The sequence below is a fragment of the Durio zibethinus genome, chromosome 13, assembly GCF_047325235.1.
Source record: "Durio zibethinus cultivar Kanyao isolate XHJ-2024 chromosome 13, ASM4732523v1, whole genome shotgun sequence".
Taxonomy (NCBI): Eukaryota; Viridiplantae; Streptophyta; class Magnoliopsida; order Malvales; family Malvaceae; genus Durio; species Durio zibethinus.
Genome location: NC_143174.1, coordinates 906,011 through 926,597, shown reverse-complemented (window position 1 = coordinate 926,597; position 20,587 = coordinate 906,011). Strand labels below are relative to the sequence as shown.

At 31.4% G+C, this 20,587-nt stretch overlaps 1 protein-coding gene and 2 pseudogenes across 2 annotated transcripts; all 3 read left to right on the top strand.

The window, feature by feature from the left end:
* Window positions 1-2,724: 2,724 nt before the first annotated feature.
* Window positions 2,725-3,423, top strand: LOC111304303 (protein S40-4 pseudogene; annotated as a pseudogene). Its single transcript, XR_016326945.1, has one exon. The product of XR_016326945.1 is annotated as a protein S40-4 pseudogene (transcript).
* A 2,028-nt stretch (window positions 3,424-5,451) lies between these two features.
* On the top strand, window positions 5,452-9,580 carry LOC111302646 (vacuolar fusion protein MON1 homolog; annotated as a pseudogene).
* A 3,158-nt stretch (window positions 9,581-12,738) lies between these two features.
* On the top strand, window positions 12,739-16,364 carry LOC111303549 (double-stranded RNA-binding protein 2-like). Its single transcript, XM_022899900.2, has 3 exons — window positions 12,739-13,315; window positions 14,846-15,065; window positions 15,305-16,364. The coding sequence occupies exons 1-3, from the start codon at window positions 13,070-13,072 to the stop codon at window positions 16,165-16,167; spliced, it is 1,329 nt and encodes a 442-aa protein (XP_022755635.2). The 5' UTR covers window positions 12,739-13,069; the 3' UTR covers window positions 16,168-16,364.
* The last annotated feature ends 4,223 nt before the right edge of the window (window positions 16,365-20,587 follow it).

Genomic DNA, 20,587 nt, shown 5'->3' with positions numbered 1-20,587 from the left:
TTAATGGATCAGACTAAGCATTTTTTTACAAGCTTTGATCCTACGTTGAACTGGCCTTAGGAATTTTTTTTTATAAAAATCTAGACCATGATTTTGGTCCAAATTCTACAAGAGTTTTTTGGCCGAATTGTGCAAGTTACGGGTACTTACATAACTCACTATTGTTGATGCAACGAATCGATACTTTTGATATAAAGATTATTGGACTGCATTTGTTACGAGATATTATTATCTTTTATGAGAGTGAAAAAGTTTATTTTCATGGTTTTATTCTTTGACAAAAGGTGTTTCGATAAAGAAAGAATGATTATTTTTTATAAAGTCATTGTTGAAATTGTGATTAGAGATATCAATGAATAAGATTTTGATAGGATAAAATATTTTTTATTCATATTTTTGAAATTTTATATTATATTCATCGTTATATCTATATTCAATAAATATTTTAAATTTATATTTATTCTCATTTGGCAAGTAGTTAATGGGTATGAGTAATCCTCATACTCTAACTTTTAAAAAAATAAAAATTAAAGTTTTTTTTTAAATTTTTTTTATTTTTAATTTGTATATTTAGGTAATTTTTTATAAATATATATTAATATATTTTTTAATAAAAATATATTAATTTTAATTAATCTAAAATAATAATTTATATTATTTAATAAAAAATTTATTTATTAAATATATAAAAAATATTTATAAGATATTTGTACGAAATAGATATTATATTATCCATATATATTCTCGTATTAAATAAAAATTTAAAATTATATCTATTTTTATTTTTATGCTCATAATATAATTTTTATTTTTATTTTTATTTTTATTAAATTAAGTAAAGTTAACATCTCTAATCGTAATTTTTTAAATAAGAGTCACCATTTCTCTATTAAATATTTTTTTATTTAAAAAATAAAATCACGATGATAGACAATTGAATTCTTAAAATTTATCATGATCAAGCATAATCTAACGATCTTTGTATCAATAGTGTCCATGATATACTGTTAACAAAAACAGATGACTTTAGAAACATTTAAAGATGGTTATAACCAAGGCCTGGATTTGATGGCTCCACCGATGTTTTAAACGCTGATCCAAGTCTAGGTGCTGCAAATGACAGCTATGAGATAAGAAGAGATAAAAATCAGCCAATCACCATGCACGGGGATGGGCATATTCAAGCACCAAAATGTAACTTTCATCAAGACAAATAATGCACTGGGGAGGAACTTCGAAGTTCCAAGCCACAAGCACTAGACAGCCATGGGAAAAAAAAGGTAGTGCTCCTTTGGCCCCGCCTCAAAGAGTCATTATCATGATCGCCAGCCATAGATATGACTAGGGCAACTAAATTATACATGCTATGGCCCATGCATGGCTAGCTACCACATCTGCCTTTTTTGAATGAAAAGGAAACGTTATTTCAAGGCCTACTTACCCTGTACCAAGCTAGCTTTAATTTCCTTTTCTGGATATTTTTCGCCACTACAATAGCATACTTTCATTGCCATAATTGCTAAAAAAAAAAATGAAAAGGAAATAAAATGTATGAATATTTGGTAATCCATGTACATACATACGTAATATCATATATTTAGGCAGTTAAATATTTTTATTATCCATTTTACTGATACATATACAAAAAAAAGCTAATTTAAACTAAATTAGATAAATGAACCATAATTAAAATTATCTTACTTGCTTCGATAATATATATATTAGTTATGTATAAAAATTTATTATATTTTATATGCACCAAGATTATACATTTATCTCTATATATATATATATATATATATCCTTCCAAATTAACTGTTGAATTAATTATTAGGTCTGGTAATCGTACATAGATTGAGAGATCGTTTTCTGGGCCATACTTTTAAAGTGAATTGAACAAACATGCAATCAGATTTATTAATTTAATCTAAAATATGATGAGATAATATAAAAAAAATATAATACGAAAAATAAATATGAAAGAAATATAATTTAAAATTTTAATAATAATTATATATAAATTTAATAAAATAAAAAATTATATTTTATATTTTTAAATTGATATAAATTATAATACATAATTTTTATATTTTATATAATATTAATATATAAATTTTAATATTTTATATAATATAAATACACATATTATCAAATTTACTTAAAATCATAAAATTGATTGATGGAACTTGGACCATAGCATTTTTTAATTCAAAACATTATTCTAATTTCATAATCCATCACTTTAACATATATATATATATATTTTTTTACTCTATAATACAACATAGATATCATCCAAGATTAACAACTTGAAATGTCAAAACCAGAAGGTGAAGTTCAGTTCAACGTTCAACGAAAACAAACCTTCATAAACTCTAATCCAAATTCTCGCCTACCGTGACCCAGCCAGCTGCCAAGCAAAAGCGTGGGCCCAGTTCACGTGCGATCACGATCTATACCCTAACGGCTGACGCCACGTGTAATACTTAGGCCATCAACAACAAGTGTCGAAATCGGGGGACCAGTTTTCCTGTCCTCCTTCTTAAACCACGAATTCTTACGTGGCGTTTCGTTGAAAATCTCGAGGCGTTTCTATATTTTTCACGAGTTGTAGTACGAACATTATTTTTTAATTTTTAAACTGAGCGAGCCAGCCTTATCCATTAAGGAAGCCAACCTTTTATAAAAGCAGATTGAAATAAGCAGAACGCAAGGAGGAAACTCGAAACCAAAGAGCCATTGAGAAAAATTAATTGATTTTTTTTTTTATGGCGAGCAGTAAAAGCTATAAATCGAGACCGAACTACCAATTTCTGTCGTGCGATCAGCAACTGCAAGCAACGTTGAGTCATGACTCGGTGGCTTTCGAGTTAGACGAGTCAGATATTTATAACAACGTGGTCTCGACTCGCTCTGACTCACCTGAGTTTCGTCTCAGTCGAGTGGCGAAAAAGCCGTCGACGAAGGGCGGCTGCGGAAGGGATTCTGGAATAGGAGGGGCACCAACGTCGCTGCCGGTCAACATACCGGACTGGTCGAAGATTTTGAGGGAAGAGCACAAGGATAATAGCCGGAGGAGATCGGAGAGCGACGATGATGACGTTGTTGGAGATGATTGGTTGGAAGGAGGGGTTAGGATTCCACCTCACGAGTTTTTGGCGAGGACAAGGATCGCATCCTTCTCGGTTCATGAAGGGATAGGAAGGACTTTGAAAGGAAGAGATCTGAGGAGGGTCAGAAATGCAATTTTTGAAAAAATTGGGTTCCAAGATTAAATCAAAATAAGTGAGAAATTTTAGAATCATCATCTTTAGTTTCTCTTTTTTTCTTTTTTGCCACTGTGATGTGATCAAGAGGATCATTTTCCTTCGTGTAATTCCAAACTAGAGATTTTTATAAGATTTAGCGGAGTAATTTTCGAAATCCATATTTATATTTTGGAACTTGAATTTTTATTTTCAAATTTGGAAAATATGTGGTCCGAGGCTTTGAGGGTATTTTGGTAATAAAAAATAATCAGTGGGGCTTACGATTTGATGTTAGTTGGGTTGGTAAAGAAAAAAATAGTTTCCACAATAGCCAACATTGACGGCCCCTGGAAAATGATTCATTGTCAAATCTACCCTTCAAATAATTCAACTTCTTTATTTTTTTTTTGTTTATTTTCATATTTATATCTTAATAAAATTTGTTTACGTTGAACCGAAATTTATTCAAGTAATTTATGTAATAATTTTTAATCGATAATATTTAATAATTTTAATTTTATATTTTTATATATAAATTCCTGAAAATGGATAACTATAAATTTTTTTATGATATCCAAATTGGATAAGTGTGGATAAGTTTGGCCACTTGTTAGCTAGAAATCTATATTAATGGGAGATTAGTGTAAAATCTAAACCTTGGATCTGGTATCTAAAAACATTATTTTAATGATATTATGTGATAATTACGTGATAAATTCTTTTTTGTTAATTGAATTTTTGGATTTTGGACTCACAAGATTTTGGCACAACTTAATAATTTTGTTGGTAAGGGTGTCCAAGAATTTTTTACTTATTTTTAAAAAGATTATTTAATACAATATCAATCGAGTTATATGAAATTCATATTTTAATATTAATTATAGAATTTAAAAATTATATAATTGACAATTTATAGAATATTAAAATTTTTTCCTTTTTTTTTTTTTCCTTAGCATTATGAAGGGTGGGGGTGGGGGGGGGGATGTTGAGTCATTTACTCTAGATGAGTCAAGTGGTATGTATGCAAATTATAGCTATTTATTTAACTTAGTGAATCTTATCTAATAAATTAAATTGTTTTATGACATGAACTAATTGACTTCGATTATTCTAGCATAAGCCAGCTTATGTGGTGAAAGACTCATCTAAGGGAGTTTCCATTTTTCTTTTTTTTTTAGTTCTATAAGATAATATTTGTAATATAAAATAATCAAAACTTTGATTAAAAGTTCCAATGCTTTTAAATATATATATATATATAGGGGAAAAAAAAAAGCTATTCCCAAGCACTATTGGCATTTATCTATTAAAATAATTTCTAAAAATAATGTTACTAAAAAAAATGCATAAAAAAAAAATTATACAATTCATATCCCACCCAATGCAAATGATAAAGACAAAAGCATTGTTATTTCTTTAAACTTCAATTCAAATTTCATCTTAATGAATCATTTAAGTATATTCTTTTTGTATGGTATATAATAATAAATATTTTATTTTTGCGAATTTAAAATTTAATTTAATTAATTTATGTAATTATATATATTTAAAATATAATATTCAATAAATTTAAAATTAAAATCTCAACAACTATAGTATCTTATTTGTTTTTGGGATGCAACTTCCTTTGTCCTTGTGCATTTATTTGTATTCCTAATGTACTACCAACTTTAGAAAATGGAAAAGATCTCATCTTCTTATGTACTCAACAATTAATTTCCAACAAACTGAATTCAAATCTCTCAACCAATAGGGATCCAAATGAAACCTATTGATAATTAGCACTCTTCTCAACACTAAGGAGGATCCAATGAAAAAAAAAAAAAACAATGGTGTAGTGTCAAACTTAATCTTAGGAAAAATTTAAAAAAAACTTATAAATTATAGGTAATTCCATTTTATTTTATTTTTCTCTATATTCCACCAATTCATACATTATATCAAAGTATTAGGACCCTAAACCCCAATCAAAATAAAATAGTTAATTAACTTTAACTAATTTAAATAAAAATACTTCTTAACAAATCACATTACATTAAATTCAAAATTATTTTTATTGATTCATGTAATTATTTTTAAGATATATAATTTAATATATTTAAATTTTAAATTTCAATACATATAATTATCTTTCTATTCTTAAACTGTCACATTTTTTGTAACAAAATAAAAATTCCTAAAGTAATATAGACAAATTTGAGACATGACAAATCGTATTGCTTCATTGGGTAATGTAATTGGTCCTATCAGAATTGACCTTTTTAATCTAAAAAGACTAAAACAGACAATTTAGGAGACAAAGCATCCCCACATATCAAATCTTTACTGACGAAAATTGTTGAAAAAACAAAAAAAGTGACATGAACTTTATGTTTGGGCCGGAGATATTCCAAGTCACTAAAAACAAATAATTATTAAATCATAATAGAAATGGAAAGGCCGAATAAATGGAAAATTGAAAAAAAAAAAGAAAGAAAAGAAAAGGAAAAATGCCCATCTTTGTTGAAAAGATTAAACGACGGTTTTTTTATAAACTGTTAGATTAGCTGTGGTGGGGACATATATAGTGACGGTCGGGTGACCACTTTATCGTATGAACAACTTGTGGCGTTTTCTATACGTTCCCCGTCGATTTCCCCATCCTGTCTTTTTCGCCTTTATGGCGAGATGGGATTTGTAGGTTTAGTATTGTTACCAAAAGTCTGACAGTCATTTGGTGCCCATAGCGGCGACGTGTGGGTAATGTCAGTGGGCACCACCCAAAAGGAATGTGTTATCAGCCCATTGTGGATTAAAACGAGGCTATATGGTTGGGCCGAACTTTATTTTTTAATAATTTATTATAAAAAATTATCTCTTTTATCATTACAATATATAACCAGATTAGAGGGTCGTCATATATTTTATTATAATTTATTTAAAAATAATAAAAATATGTGGTAATATTTTAATATAGTTGTGGAGTTTTTTATGATAATGAGTAATTATGCAAACCAATACATTCCATGTTTGTCACTATTTCGTAAAAATGCCAGCATTGGAAGGTGCATAATGTGTGCAAATTTACTAAGTAGTACTTGTAACAAATCCCATTTAATTTTCTTTTGTATTTTTGACTTCCGGATATGGATATGAACACAAGCTAGCTGATTTTTTAGCAACACTACAAGCCATTGTTTCCTTTGTGGAGAACGGGTATTTGGCTGGATCTAGCTTACTTAGTTTTTAGTAACGATTCTCATGCTTTATCGAGTGAAATGGTTTGGGATGCTTTCTCCTTTTTATGTCTGTTCTTTGAGTGAATTTTGACATTTCACTCATTGCTTTTTTCAGAGGAGATCGTGTCAAATTGGTGAAGCCTGGAAAACACCAAGTATTGTTATATTTGCTATTTCTGGTGTTCAACAATTTATCATATTCTATCCCTGGTTTAACATATTGGTGCTGCATTCAAGAGCAATATGTGTTTGTGTTTTGACATTTATGTTACTTGTGTTATTGATGAGATGTGAGTTACAAAATTCCTTGTCTTTCATATTTTACCTGAACGGTACCTTCTAAACATATTTTTTACTTTCAGGAACCCTGCTACATTTCTTCATGCATACACTTGTCTTCCCTTGCTCGTGCATCAAGGCAAGCTGCAGGTGCTATATTGCAAGATGTTGCTGATTATGGGGTACGATTTGCAATACTGATGTGTAAACACAAGGTAAAACTCCCTCATCCTCTTTTTTCTTCCTTTGCCCTGAAAGTAAGCACAACAATGTTTTTGTCATTTTTACTTTCTGGTTTAACTCCATAAAATAATATTTTACTGTTTGGAGCATTTTAATGACTTGAAGATCAATTTCAGGTTATCAGTCTTGTTGGCGTGCAAAAAGCCTCTTTTCATCCTGATGATATGTTGTTACTTTCGAACTTTGTGATGTCATCGGAGTCATTTAGTTAAGTAGAATCAACGTTAACAGGTCTTTAATTCCGTTGAACTGTTCAACTCTGAGCATTTGAATCATGCCCTCAGAAGCACATGGGATATCATTGTTCTGTTCAATTCCATCTCTTGGATAATCCTCCTTAGTAGGGTAGTGGAAAGCAGTAATGATGAGTCTTTTGGCTTGGATGGTCAGTTTGGTTTTATTTGGATTTCTAGCTAAACATTGTTTTGTAAATGAACAACCTCAATCCCATTGTATCTTATCTGAAAGGTCTCCCTAATGTAACAATTGAACTCCAAAATTGAAGTTCCAGGTTAGAAACTAGTTTTACACTGTAAGCAATCAACATGTTTACTAACGCTTTTGTTGTTTTGTTGCCATGTTATAGAAAGAGTCCTCTTAACAGCCCAATATTACAATCAATATCTTGATAATCCTGAACTTAAATAATTGAGTTTTGATTCTTTGTGCAGTCCTCTCTTCATTTCTTTCTTTCTCTCTTTGTGCTATAAATATTTAGCACACTTAATATTGTGTTTATGCTGTTGATTTCATGGGCTTTTTGTTCTTATGAAATCTACATTATTTATGCAGGACATCAGAATCGTTCTCACTTGCTTACCAAGATAAAATCCTATGGCGTTTTTGTATGCTTATGTGCATTTTCTTGATGTGAGTGACTCTTGTTCACAATATGTTAATTTTGTTCAACTTCTACCACATACAATACTGTCATAGGTTTTCCCTGCATTGGGCATGCCAACAACACAAGATAACAAATCTACTTTGTTTTGACTGGTGGAAAATACGTACTTGATGTTGCTTACCACCGGTTCAGATACCTCCTATCACCTTAAAGATTGCAGGAAACCTGTATTTTCCTAATTTGATCATGATATTAGTGAACTTCGGGTATAACCTTTCTGATTTCTACATCATTTGACTCCATATCTTGAGACTGACCTATGGCCATCCGACAAATGGAAATATAGCCATATTTAGTCTTCCCTATGCCTTAATGGGGAAAGTACCTATTAATTTTGATTGTAGAAATATAAAATGTTTATTTTATAGGATTCGCATATAAATGGTTCTCTCGAAGTCCATTGTTCTCAGTGAAGTTCAGAGATCAATGATAGATGGTGGAATGCGTGTTGAGGATTTGCCTGTCGACCCGTTTCCTCGACCCGCACCATTTCCTAATCTAGGCCAGCTAAGACTTCCAACAGATTCTCCTAAGAGGCCTAGGGAACCATTTATTGACATTGGTGGTCCTGCTGGACTTTGGCATTTCATTTATCGTAGATATATCTGGATCAATACGTATCCTCTGAGTTCTCCCCACCGCTTAACAGTCTCCAGCAACAGTAAAAGGAAAAAGTCTGAATCTTGTACCAGTTCAATCAGAACTTCTTTCATATTGAATAATATATTGTATTTTGCCTTGCTGTGATCAGTAGAATAACTGGTTTTCTGTTGTGCAGATTATATAGAGCTTACGAGAGACTGTATGCTTCCATCCATGATAAAGGAATTGGGCCCATTAAACTCAGTTTGGAAGAGATAAACTTGGGTAATTCTCTCTCTCTCATTAACTTTACTGACATCTGAACTAAAGCTATATATCAGAAAGTTTGATACATTTTTGTTTTTGTTTTGCTGTTTGAATGTCTTTTCTGCAACCAGTATTTTGCTTTCTTAATTCTCTCTGGTTAATGGACAACAGATGCTACTGAGTTATAACTACACAGTTTTTACATTACAGCCTTCGTCGAATTAGGTTAGGTTTGGATTCCACTGCAATTTGTGTGATGCAGCTCACGACATATCAGTTAAATTCATTCAACGTAAATTTTTCATTAAATTTCTTTCAATCATAATTACAATAACTTTTATTATTTTTTTTAATTTTATCAGAATTAACCTCGCCGTTCATTCAAAAAGAGCCTTAACGATTTTATTTTTGTGTCAGTTTTACTCTGCTGGGTCATACGGGATTTTGAGCTATATGCGGCATTTGAACCATTTAGCATGTTCAAAGCTTAAATATTGTCTTAAATACATTACTGAACACTTTTCTGTACAAGAAGCTTTAAAGTTTCATTTATGCTATGTGCAAGCTCTAGCCATAAAGACTTGCAGCCGGGTTTGTCAGCCGGTAAAAGATGTGGAAAATGAGATTCTTTTGCAGTGATCAAGCCCCTTTTCATGGTGATAACTGATAAACTGGCCAATTGTCTATATATATAAATATATAGATGCTGGAGATGATTGCCATGAGCAATGATCTCAAAGAAGAGTTCCATCTTCCCCATTTTTCTCTTTTTCCTTTGTCTCTTGTTAGAGAAACAATCATTGGAGAGAACTGAAATTGTGTGTGTATATATATATATATATATATATATATAGTCTGTCTGAGTGAGTTTGACTGGCACTTTTTCAGGGATGCATTAACCCCGGAACCTAACCTATGGCAATAAATGGATTGCCAACGAGAGTTGCAGATGTAATCAGGGGCAAATGTTGCATGTTAATGCATTCGGGTTTGAAATTTTTTACTGTCCCTCGTTAGTAAATGATTTGTTAGTTTAAAAATTTTATACATGAAAATTTAATAAATTCATAAATTTTAATTAAATTAATAGTTTATTTTAATTTTAAATATAGGATAATTTATTTTGTTCCTAAAATTTTTTAAATAAAATAAAAACTAGTAATAAATTAAAAAAAATTTTTGGTGTAAAATTTTTATTATATCCGATAATCATTTTAAATTTTGATTAATTTAAAATTAAATTGAATCAAATTTGATAAAAAAGATAAATTCTCCTATCAATTTTTTTTCATTCATAAAATTTAAATCCGAAAATTTATTTAAACAAAAATTAAGCTCATTAATTACTCGATTCAAAAGCATTAGTTATAATAAATTAATTTCAGAGAGGTGAATGGTTCCTTGTGGAAGCAGTGAAGGAGATAAAACCAAAGACGGATTTCAATGACAGCAATGGTCATTCTGTGAAGTGAATTTATTGAAGTCACAGTAAACTATTTACCCATTGGCTTCTGCAATTTAGAATGCAGAAAATCTTCTGTGCCTTTTCACTTATTATTTTAGTTTTGCTGCCCTCAATAATGTTTGTTCAATTTTTATTTTGAGAAAATTCCTTAGGCCTTGTTTGGTCAACACTTTCTTACACACCAAATCATGCAACAAAAGTAACAGAGAAGACCGTGTTTGGTTCTCATTTAATGCAAAAACTAATTGAACCCAAGACTTTTTCAAACAAAATACTTCCCTTATACTTAAAAAAAAAAAAAAACCTGTTCAGTGGCATTTTCGTTATTTCAAATCAGTCAAACTTCATCAATTTCGGAGATTATTATTAAAGTTTGTTCCCCACTTACCTTCTCCATGATAATGAAGTCTTAGTGCCTTATTATGTTTGATGAAATGACCATAAACTCCCTCATAAATTCATACCCCTTATGTATCTTGGTAAATATGAAAGGGTACATAAATAATTGTGCATCATCGATAATTCGGAGATTCCACGGTCCTCTAAGTTGGGGCATCATCATCATCATCTTATAAAAAGAGTGCAGTATGGTGTGGAGGCCACCACATTTTCATATTGATGTGAAAAACCCTAGTAATACTTTGATTCATTGGGGCACGTGACTCATAATTTAGGTCACGTGAGCATCCCATTATTTGTTTGGATCAATGAAAGAATCATCCCATTATTTAGATTATTATTTTATTAAAAAAGATAAAAGAATAAAAAAAAACTTTTGAATTAAAATTTAATAATCATTCAAAGTTTACCAATTTTTTTTTCTTTTTGTAATGTTGATTTTTTAAAAAATAATAATAATTTGAGTTGGTAATCTTTAATTAGAAGGTGAATTGTAACGGTTAGTACTATTAAGATATCTCAACTATTGTCTTTTATATATTTTTTGAAAAAAATAGAACTTTTTGGTTAAATAATAAATATATGCATTTATTTTGAGTCAAATGCTATGTTATTAAAATTATTACAAAATTAACAACAAGTGATTGGTTTCATTAATTAATATTCATTCTTTTTTTACAAAAAGATATTAAGTTTAAGTGTAACCAATGATCATTTGATGAGATTATATTGAATGCACGACTTGTAATCATTTATTTTTATTGTTAAATACCATACATATTATCCTAATTTAAAAGATTAAATAATTTATTTATCTCAAATTTTTTTGTATAAAAAAATTTATTATAAAATTAAATATTTACAAGTGATTACAACATTAAAATTTTAGGTTATTGTTTAATTTTTAAAAGTTTTACTTAGATTTCATTTATATAAATTTTTTTTAATATAAATAATTTTTTATTTAAAAATTAAAAAAATTATAAATATTCGATTTAAATATTATATTTAATAAATGTTGTTTTTTAAAAATAACAACATAAATTAACTTTAAATGTATGTCGAATTTCACTTGCATCAATTCACTATTGGTTTAAGAAAGAATCCTTGGAAATGATAGGCGCTCTCTTTCATGTCAATGATGTGTTTTTTTTTAGATTTGATAATTTATAAATTTATATTGTATAAAATATTAATAATTTATATATTTATATTATATTTTGTATTAATAAAAAAAATTGAAATAATTTATTAAAAAATTTAAATTATATAATTTTTATATTTTTTATTTATATTATTTTTTAATCATATTTTAAATTATAAAATTAATTTTTTTAATTCAATCATTCTATTCATTAAACACTGTTGATGGGCCGCTTTATGGCACCATTGATGAATTATGACCTAATTAGTACTAAGACACCCAATTTTCCAGTCCCACACACTAAAAAGGAGACAATTTCCTCACAAATTTTAAAAAATCATAAGTTCACATTAAATGAATTTTTTTTTTAATTTGTGGCGGAAACCCATTTATTTTTTATTTTTCTTCAATTACTCATAAATTTGATTGACACAAAGTCTAGTTGGATTATAGTCGCAATAATAATTCCCTACAGTGATTAATTGACTTTGGACTGTCTGGCCAGACCTAGCATAGCAAAATTTAAATAGCCTCAATACTAGTTTGAATTATCTTTATTTTTTCGTTGTGATTTTCATCCTTATTTTTATGTTATTATTATTATTATTATTTAATTTTTAAATTATTTTATCAACCAAATTAATATAATTTGATTAATTATATAAATTCAATCAAAAATTTTAAAAGTATAATAAATATATATCACTAAAATAAAATAATAACAATATTTTTTCTTCTTTTGTATTTTTAGTTATTAAATTTTTTACAATAATAAATTTAAATTTTGATAAATTTAAATATACAAAAAAATTAATAATTAATTATACTTGTTAAATGAATTTAAAACTAAAAAATTCATTAAAAAAAGAAAAAAAAAAGAAAATATAAAGGGAAAAAGATCACATCCATGCAGTATAACGTACAGTTGACTCTCTCAACAAAAAGCAATATCATAAATAAATAAATAAATTCCCACTAAATTACACTCTCCCAAAAAGCAAAGCCCCCCTCTTCCCTTCCCAATTCACAACAAATTCATCTCTTTTTTTTTTTTTTTAATTTGAATTTAAAATTTTTTAATTTTTTTTCTCTTCTTCTTTCTTTTTTCTCTAATGCAAAAACCCTAAAAACCTTGATTTTATCTGACCCATTTCCTGTTCCAACCCGACCCGATCTGGATCCAATTCCATTTTTCCCTTCTCTTCAACTTGGAAAAGGAGAACACAGATAAAGAATCCAAACGAAAATTAGAAAGAACAAGAAAAGAGGGAAAAAGAGGATTATTTTTGTTCTTTTGAGAGAGGGAAAGAGAAGGGAGAAATGTACAAGAACCAGCTACAAGAGCTGGCGCAAAGGAGCTGCTTTAATCTTCCTTCCTACACGTGCATTAGGGAAGGTCCAGACCACGCGCCAAGGTTCAAAGCCACCGTTAACTTCAACGGCGAAACCTTTGAGAGTCCTCACTATTGTTCTACTCTCCGTCAAGCCGAACACTCCGCCGCTGAAGTCGCCCTCCAGTCCCTCTCTAACCGTGGACCTTCTCACTCTCTCGCCGCCAGAATCCTAGTAAGCTTTTCAAAGCTTTTGCTTATTTCCACCTCTTAAAGCTCTTGTTTTTAAAGCTCTTGTTTTGTATTTTGTTTGTCGAAGCCTTGGGGAGTGATCGGGGTTAAACCTCGATAGCCGAAGGTTCAGTTCCGGTGGCTGTGGGGAGCGAGGGAGTGGAATTTACTTGAATGCCCTTCATGGGGTTAATGAATTAGTAGAACCCAGTAGGATGTTCTTGACTTTTTTAGGCAACGAAAGCGAAATTTCGTTTAATTTCTAAGGGAAATAACAATGGGAACTGGGGAAGTTTCCTTGTGAGAGAAAGGTGTTAGCAACATTGAATGTCTTAATTAATTAAATATGTGATTTTTAATCTTTTGTCTCATAATCTGGGAAACAGCTGTACTTTCATAATCTGGGTTTGTTGCTGTAATTAATGGCTTAATCACGGGTATTTTGGTCACAAAAATGTTTTCTTTCAGGCCGTCTCAGTTGACTGTCCGAGGAAAACACGGTAGAGGTATCTTAATTTAGTGCAGACTTTAATTAATTCAAGTTGGTGTATGAGCATTTGTCGGTGCAACCTAAAAAAATTTAACCCCAAAACGAAAAATAAATGTGAGATGCAAAAGTTTCGTAGATTTTAATGTCTAATTTTATTTCCTGTAAAAATTTGTGGTCCTTTGGGTCAGGTTATCCAATAGCGAAGGATCGGAAAGCCCTGGTTCGGTTTGGGGTTGTCAAGGTTTCCTTTTAATAAAGTCATTTGCGTGTCAACTAAGAACATATAGTTTTGGCAAAAACAAAAATATCACCTTTAAGAGATTATTTATAGGCTTAATCGAGCAAATACGGGTATGGGGTTAAGATGCTATGATTTTCAAAGTTATTATCATTTCCATCTTGTACTAATACAACCAGACTCAACCTTCTTGGGACATAGGTTTTGGTGCATTAATAATATGGATTATTGTTGTACAAGAATTCATATAATGTGTGCTTGGCATAGTGAAAAATTTATAAGTATGAGCAAGCCAATTAAAATGGGGGCTCAGACTTTTGCACGATTGTGCATTGCTACAAGTATTAGATACATTTTAGATAATCATATCTGCAATGTGCTTGATAGTGATTGAGATACTTATGTTTATTAGCCACTACCCTTTTGGTCATGTTGTAACTTGTTAGGTGCTTATGCATTTATTGTTTTCATCTTAGTTAGGTTGCAACTCTTAGACTCTTCAATCCTCACATCCTGATAGAAGTAGTTTGTAAAATTAGGAGTGTGTTCATACTGCACGTTCATGCTCTCTAATCTGTTGACAAATTTGTGCATGTTAGTACTCGAATATAAGCCATGCAGTTTCAGTAAATTGTTGTCATTTCATCTGGTTCATTGATGTTAATACACAATAAACTTTCAAATTCAAAAGAATGATATATTCTGGAAAATTTTACTGTATTTATATCTGAAATTTCTTGAATATGTCCTTTCTAGTTGTCTCTAGCTTTGTTGGGGTTGATACTGATCAGCCTTCATTATGTTAGGATGAGACAGGGGTTTATAAAAACCTCTTACAGGAAATTGCACAAAGAGTTGGAGCTCCATTGCCACAATATACAACATTTAGATCAGGCCTTGGACACCTGCCTGTTTTTACGGGAACAGTTGAATTGGCTGGAATTACATTCACAGGGGAACCTGCTAAGAACAAGAAACAAGCAGAAAAGAATGCAGCCATGGCAGCATGGACATCTCTAAAACAATGTGAGTCCATGTTTCAGATTTCTTGTGGATAAATGTTGGAATGGTGAAATTGGTAACATGTAGTTTCTTGTGTGACTAGAGGAATTCTCCATCTCCTCATGTTTTGAGCTGATCGAAGGATGCTGTGTCTGTCTTCTTGGCAGTATTAAGCTAACTGCTTCTTTATAGCAATTTTCCTGAAACTTTTCATCTAGATTAGAAACTTTGTGCCTAAACTGAATAGTATCTTTTATTTCCAGTGGCAAAAGAAACTGCAAGTTCTTCTTCAGAGCCAGAGAACAATGATGAGCTTGAACAGATCACAATAGCTCGGGCATTGTTGAATTACCGAATAAAGGAAAAGATGGCTATGGCAAACTCCTCCGATGTCCCAATACCATTTACAAAGAAGTTTCCCATTCAGAATCCAAGACCAACAAGTCCACAGCCTCCTGCTACCACCTCAAAAATCCTTCCCTTAATCTGCCCGAAGGTGGCTCCTCGTAACAGATCTATGTCAGCGACAGCAAATGACAAGCCCATACTGCCATCATTGCAAGCACCTGCTCCTGAAAGTCGTGGGGCTTATCCACAGAAATTCCCTGCAGCTGGAGCAACTCCTTATGTTCCCATTCGACAATTTCGGTCAGCTTGCCATGGCATTGCTCCACCAGTGACAATAAGAACAGCAGCGCCTGTTTTCTCTGCACCTCCACGTCTGCCAATATCTGCAGTATCCCCTCAGCCACCAGCATCTGCCATTCCTACTCCGCCAGCACAGTCTGTTCTTCCCGTGCAGCCACCACAATATTCAGTTTCCCCTCAGCAATCACCATGTAAACTCCCCACCCACGTGCTGCGAGCTCCTCCCGTGTGTATTGCTCCACCTGTCACCATTAGGCAAGTGATTCCAGTATTTGCCGCTCCACCAGTACGGAAAGAAGATATTCCATCGGTTAGAAATGAAGATATTGCAACTGTTACGGCTTCTACCCTGCCTGTTGAACCACCGGCTCAAGTAGAGGAAGCTGCAAGCACAACAGCAAAGAACCTGCAAGAATTTGGGACAGTACAGAGTCTAGAACAACTCAAAAATCTGATGGTAGTGAAGGAGCGAATTTGAGGCAATAGGACAAGAGCTATGGTTTTGTGTTGGTACCCAGTTTGTTTTGTTACTTTTTGTCATCTCATCATATTACTGTTTTTATCTTATCCTTTCTGTTTTTCTATTTGTTTAGCATCTTTTTTGTTTTCTTAGAAGCTACAGTTTCTGCAGGTTAAGTTAATATCAGCAGTTCCAAATCATTGCAATTAAAGTCATACTATGTCTAGAGTGATGTTGAAAGGGCAATTCTTATTTAGTTTATTTTATTACCCACTGCAGTAGGTTCCCCTGCTAAAAGAAATGAAGAACCCCTGAATCTGATGAGACACGAATGATCTTATGATTTGCCAATTGGGAGGAAATGGTTCTGCCTATTCAATGCTCCTCTCAATACAATTTTGTGATTCTAGCCAAGCTAATAAATTATATTGAAATCAAAACAATAAGCAAAGATTTAATTGGTTTTAAAGAGTATTGAGTAGCTTTTGCATACTCTGACAATGGCTATTGCATTCTGCTGCCTCTTGTAATGGCTGCTCTATTATACGGTGCTGTATCGTTGAATAGCAAAGTATTGTAGATGACATGATCACAATGGGACCTAGAATTTCCTTTAATTCCAAGAAAAAAATTGACCAAAGTGGTCCCTTGGGAGGACGATGTAATTCAATCAGTTGAAAGTGTACCTTGATAGGGTTGTTAAAGCATTGCATATTAGGCTCCACTCAAGCACTGTTCTTCATGCTGAGATTGACAGCACCATATTTTAGAATGCTAACCATACAAAATGGGTTGGTTTCAGTCGTCTGAAAGGAACATCCTCACTAGCCTGTAAGCCAGAAAACAGGCTTCTTTTATGTTTGAAAATTTTTCACTGTTGATAATAGGACCGAAGATCTTTACTGGCCAAAATGCAATGTCTTTGTCACTGGTCTAGACTATAGGGCCTAACTGGCAGATAAAACAGATGATATGGCTTTTTTAGGCCTCTTTGTTTCTTTACTCGAAGAGCAGGACAAGTCATAAAGCCAAACTAGTGCTGAGTATTAGTTCTAACAGGGCTTTGCCTGCCTGTCTGTCTCCTTCAGAATAAATACTAGCAAAAGCACAAAATCATAACAACCATATATCTCCTAAAGAACAAGAGTATGCGGTCTGATTCACTGATAATAATTTTTTGTATTTAAAATAATCAGGATTTGAATTTTACTAATATATTACGCGACTGCAATTCAATAAAAATTTTAGTATGAAGTAATGCTTATTTCAGCATCAGGTCATAGAATAAAATAAACTACTAGAGTATGAGTTTAGACAAGAGGCAATGGATGTGGGGAATGTGACCTCACTGTCCCATTAGTAGGTAATTGATCAAATCCTGGGAAAACTGTAAAACATAAAGGAAGTGGGGTAGCTGCTGGCTTGATTCCTTGCATTTAAAACCAGACTCTTTTGATCTTTTACAATCATCATGGGCCAAGCCTCTCCAACCATTTCTGTCTGAAACATTTCACAAGGCTGGAGTTTTGCTGAAATCTCCATACTACTGCTGATAACTCATTAACTGAGACTAATCTTGATAACTTGAAAACTTACAAGTAAAATCTCTCCTTAAACAATCAACTTTCAATTGTTAAGCAGTACTGTTTAATGAGTATAATATTTTAATAATATTTTGATTATAATGTCAAAGTTTCTTTTACTTAATGGTCAAAATTGATCTCATCATTCAACTTCAAATCTTCAATACAAGATATGTTCCAAATCCATATTCAATCCATCTTTTCAAGTCCAATTGAAACTCCCATTTTTTTTTTGAATTCTCATTTTCTCATCCATGGGCTTAATATTCTACGCTAAGTTCTTGACTGCTCTCTTATTTTCCATAGCAACATTAATGGAAGTTCCAGTACAAAATTTGACAATGCATTAAGATTCAAAAGCATTAGATTCGTTCAGATGTGGCTTTGATAATTTTAAGATATTGTGCGAAAAATACATCAAATTATGTAGAAAATAAGAGTTTGCTTAACTAAGCATTACTTGAATCATTAGTGATATAAGTCTAAACTCCAACTCGAATTTCTTTTGTTTTTATTGTTTATTTGGTAGGTAGGCTCAGCCTAACAAAAAGACTTTTTGCTGTGATATTGAGGACCATAGAATGGTGCAATTTGCCAAGACCTAAACGAGAATGAGGATTCAAAGCAAATGATGAAGCACACAAGTCCCCCTTTCTACAAATAGAGGAAGCAGCCATTGAAGGTGGAATAACATCATTGAGCCTGGCGGATGCTTTACTTGTATCTTGTCATTTTTGTTCATTTAATGCCCTTTTGAATTGATTATTCTTTCTTCAATGAATTTCCAATGTTTTCTTTCCCATTGACTGCTATGGCCAAACTGGTAGACATTAGTTTCATCACTACTGCATGGTTCTAGATTTAAAAAATTAATAGCTTTTTTCAAAGAAAATTTTAAATTAGAAACCCATTTGTCAGTCTCTAAATGTTCCCATTATTATCCTAATTACATCAATTGATGTCATTCACTCAATTTCAAGATAGATATAATTTAGATTTACCTGTTCTTCATATATGTTTTCTTTCGATGTATGTAGTGTACATATTAGTTTCTTTATTCATATATTATCATAATATTTCAAGTCATATAAAACGAACTTGATATGTTTTATATAATGTTTTTGTCTTTGGATTTACTATTGAGATTTAAACTTGAAATTCCCAATTCTGAAATTAATTTTAATATCACCGAAGTTAAAGATTTTTCTTATCTAATTTAGCACTTAGAACAATGTTTTTTTTTTTTTTCACCCCATGAGAATCCAGGATATTATTGTAAGGTGAAGTTTCATGTCAAATGATGTGAAATATAAGAGGCTTATTTCAAGCTTTGATGAGAAGCCATGAAGTTTCATGAGAAAAGAGGAAGATGACAGAAAATCATTCGAGTAAAATATGCAGCCAACCTATCCATTTATGTGACAACAATGGTCCAAAATTCTAGTGCATCTTTGGCCATTCAGGTCTTAAGGAACACACATTATTTAATGTTGGCTTTTGGGTCCTCCACTTTCCAATCTTTTTCTTCACACTTTCATATGAATAACAAATACTTATCTACATGCATCTTGGCATTTGGCCATGGTGAAAAGGGCTTTATCATATTATAGTACAGTTTCAAGTTTTGTTTTTTTTAACCTAAAGGGCAAGATATGGAGGGGGTGACCCCCACCTATCCCCATTGACTTTTTTTTTTTTTTTTTGCTTGAGCAACACCCCTAACCCTAGCCACCCAAGAACCCAACAATGCCATTTGGCCATGGTGAAAACAATAGAACATGAAGAAAGAGAGGTGAAATAAAATTATGCTTCAAGGAAGAAAAGAAGAGGAATAGCAAGTTTGCCAAACAAGCAAAGCAAAGTGAGAAAGAGAGAGAGAGAGACATTGACAGAGTGACACAGTGGCTGAGCTTTGAGTGGGACCAAGTCTCCACTTCAACGACATCAATTCTTCAAGCAATGCCACGTCAGCATTCCATTGATTTACGCAAACATGCGAAGGGGAGGGTTTTTATGGGGGTGTATATGGAGCTAGGCCAGACAGGATGGTCCCACATGATTGGACTGATATGGGGCCCAAAGGGATTAAGGAAGCACTAGCATTATTCCTTTCCTATGACAAAAGCAATGGCTAATGGAAAAAGGAGATGGGAACCCTCCACCCATTGCCATGAAGACATAACATCAAAAAAGCAACACAAATTAAACAAAAGAGAGATAGAAGATAAAAAAAAAATTGTGAGCAGAGGGCGACAAAGTGGAAGAATGTTAATCCCATCACCTAAAGTTTTCAAAAGAGAAAGAAAAATATACCCATTTGACTTCATTTGTTATTGCTCATCATATACCATTGATTACACATTGGTGGGGGAAATTTGAAATATATTTCTCATGCATACCCTATTTTCCTCTTCTTTTTCAATTATCAACAAATATCACCGTTTGATTAAATAAAATTTATAATTAGATAATACATTAAATATAAATTTTTTTTAATATATAAAAACTTTGAGTATTTATAAGATATATAAGAGTCTATAGTTGATCCAATTTTTGATTAAATTTTGTTATCGAAATCATTTAAAGGAAGTCTTATTAAGATAAATATTGATTTGAATACGAAGTTTAATTTAATTTATTTATGTAATTATTTATAAAAAAATTATATTAAAAGTGATATTTAATATATTTAAATTTAAATTTTAATATTTATAAAATTTTTTTGATCCTTTGATTACAATTTATTTTATATATATATAAAAAAGATAAACATTAATTTGACATTAAGTAATATGAAAGATCAGATTTAGGTAAACATTAATGCTGGTAGCCGAAAGGGAGAAAAGAAAAAGAAA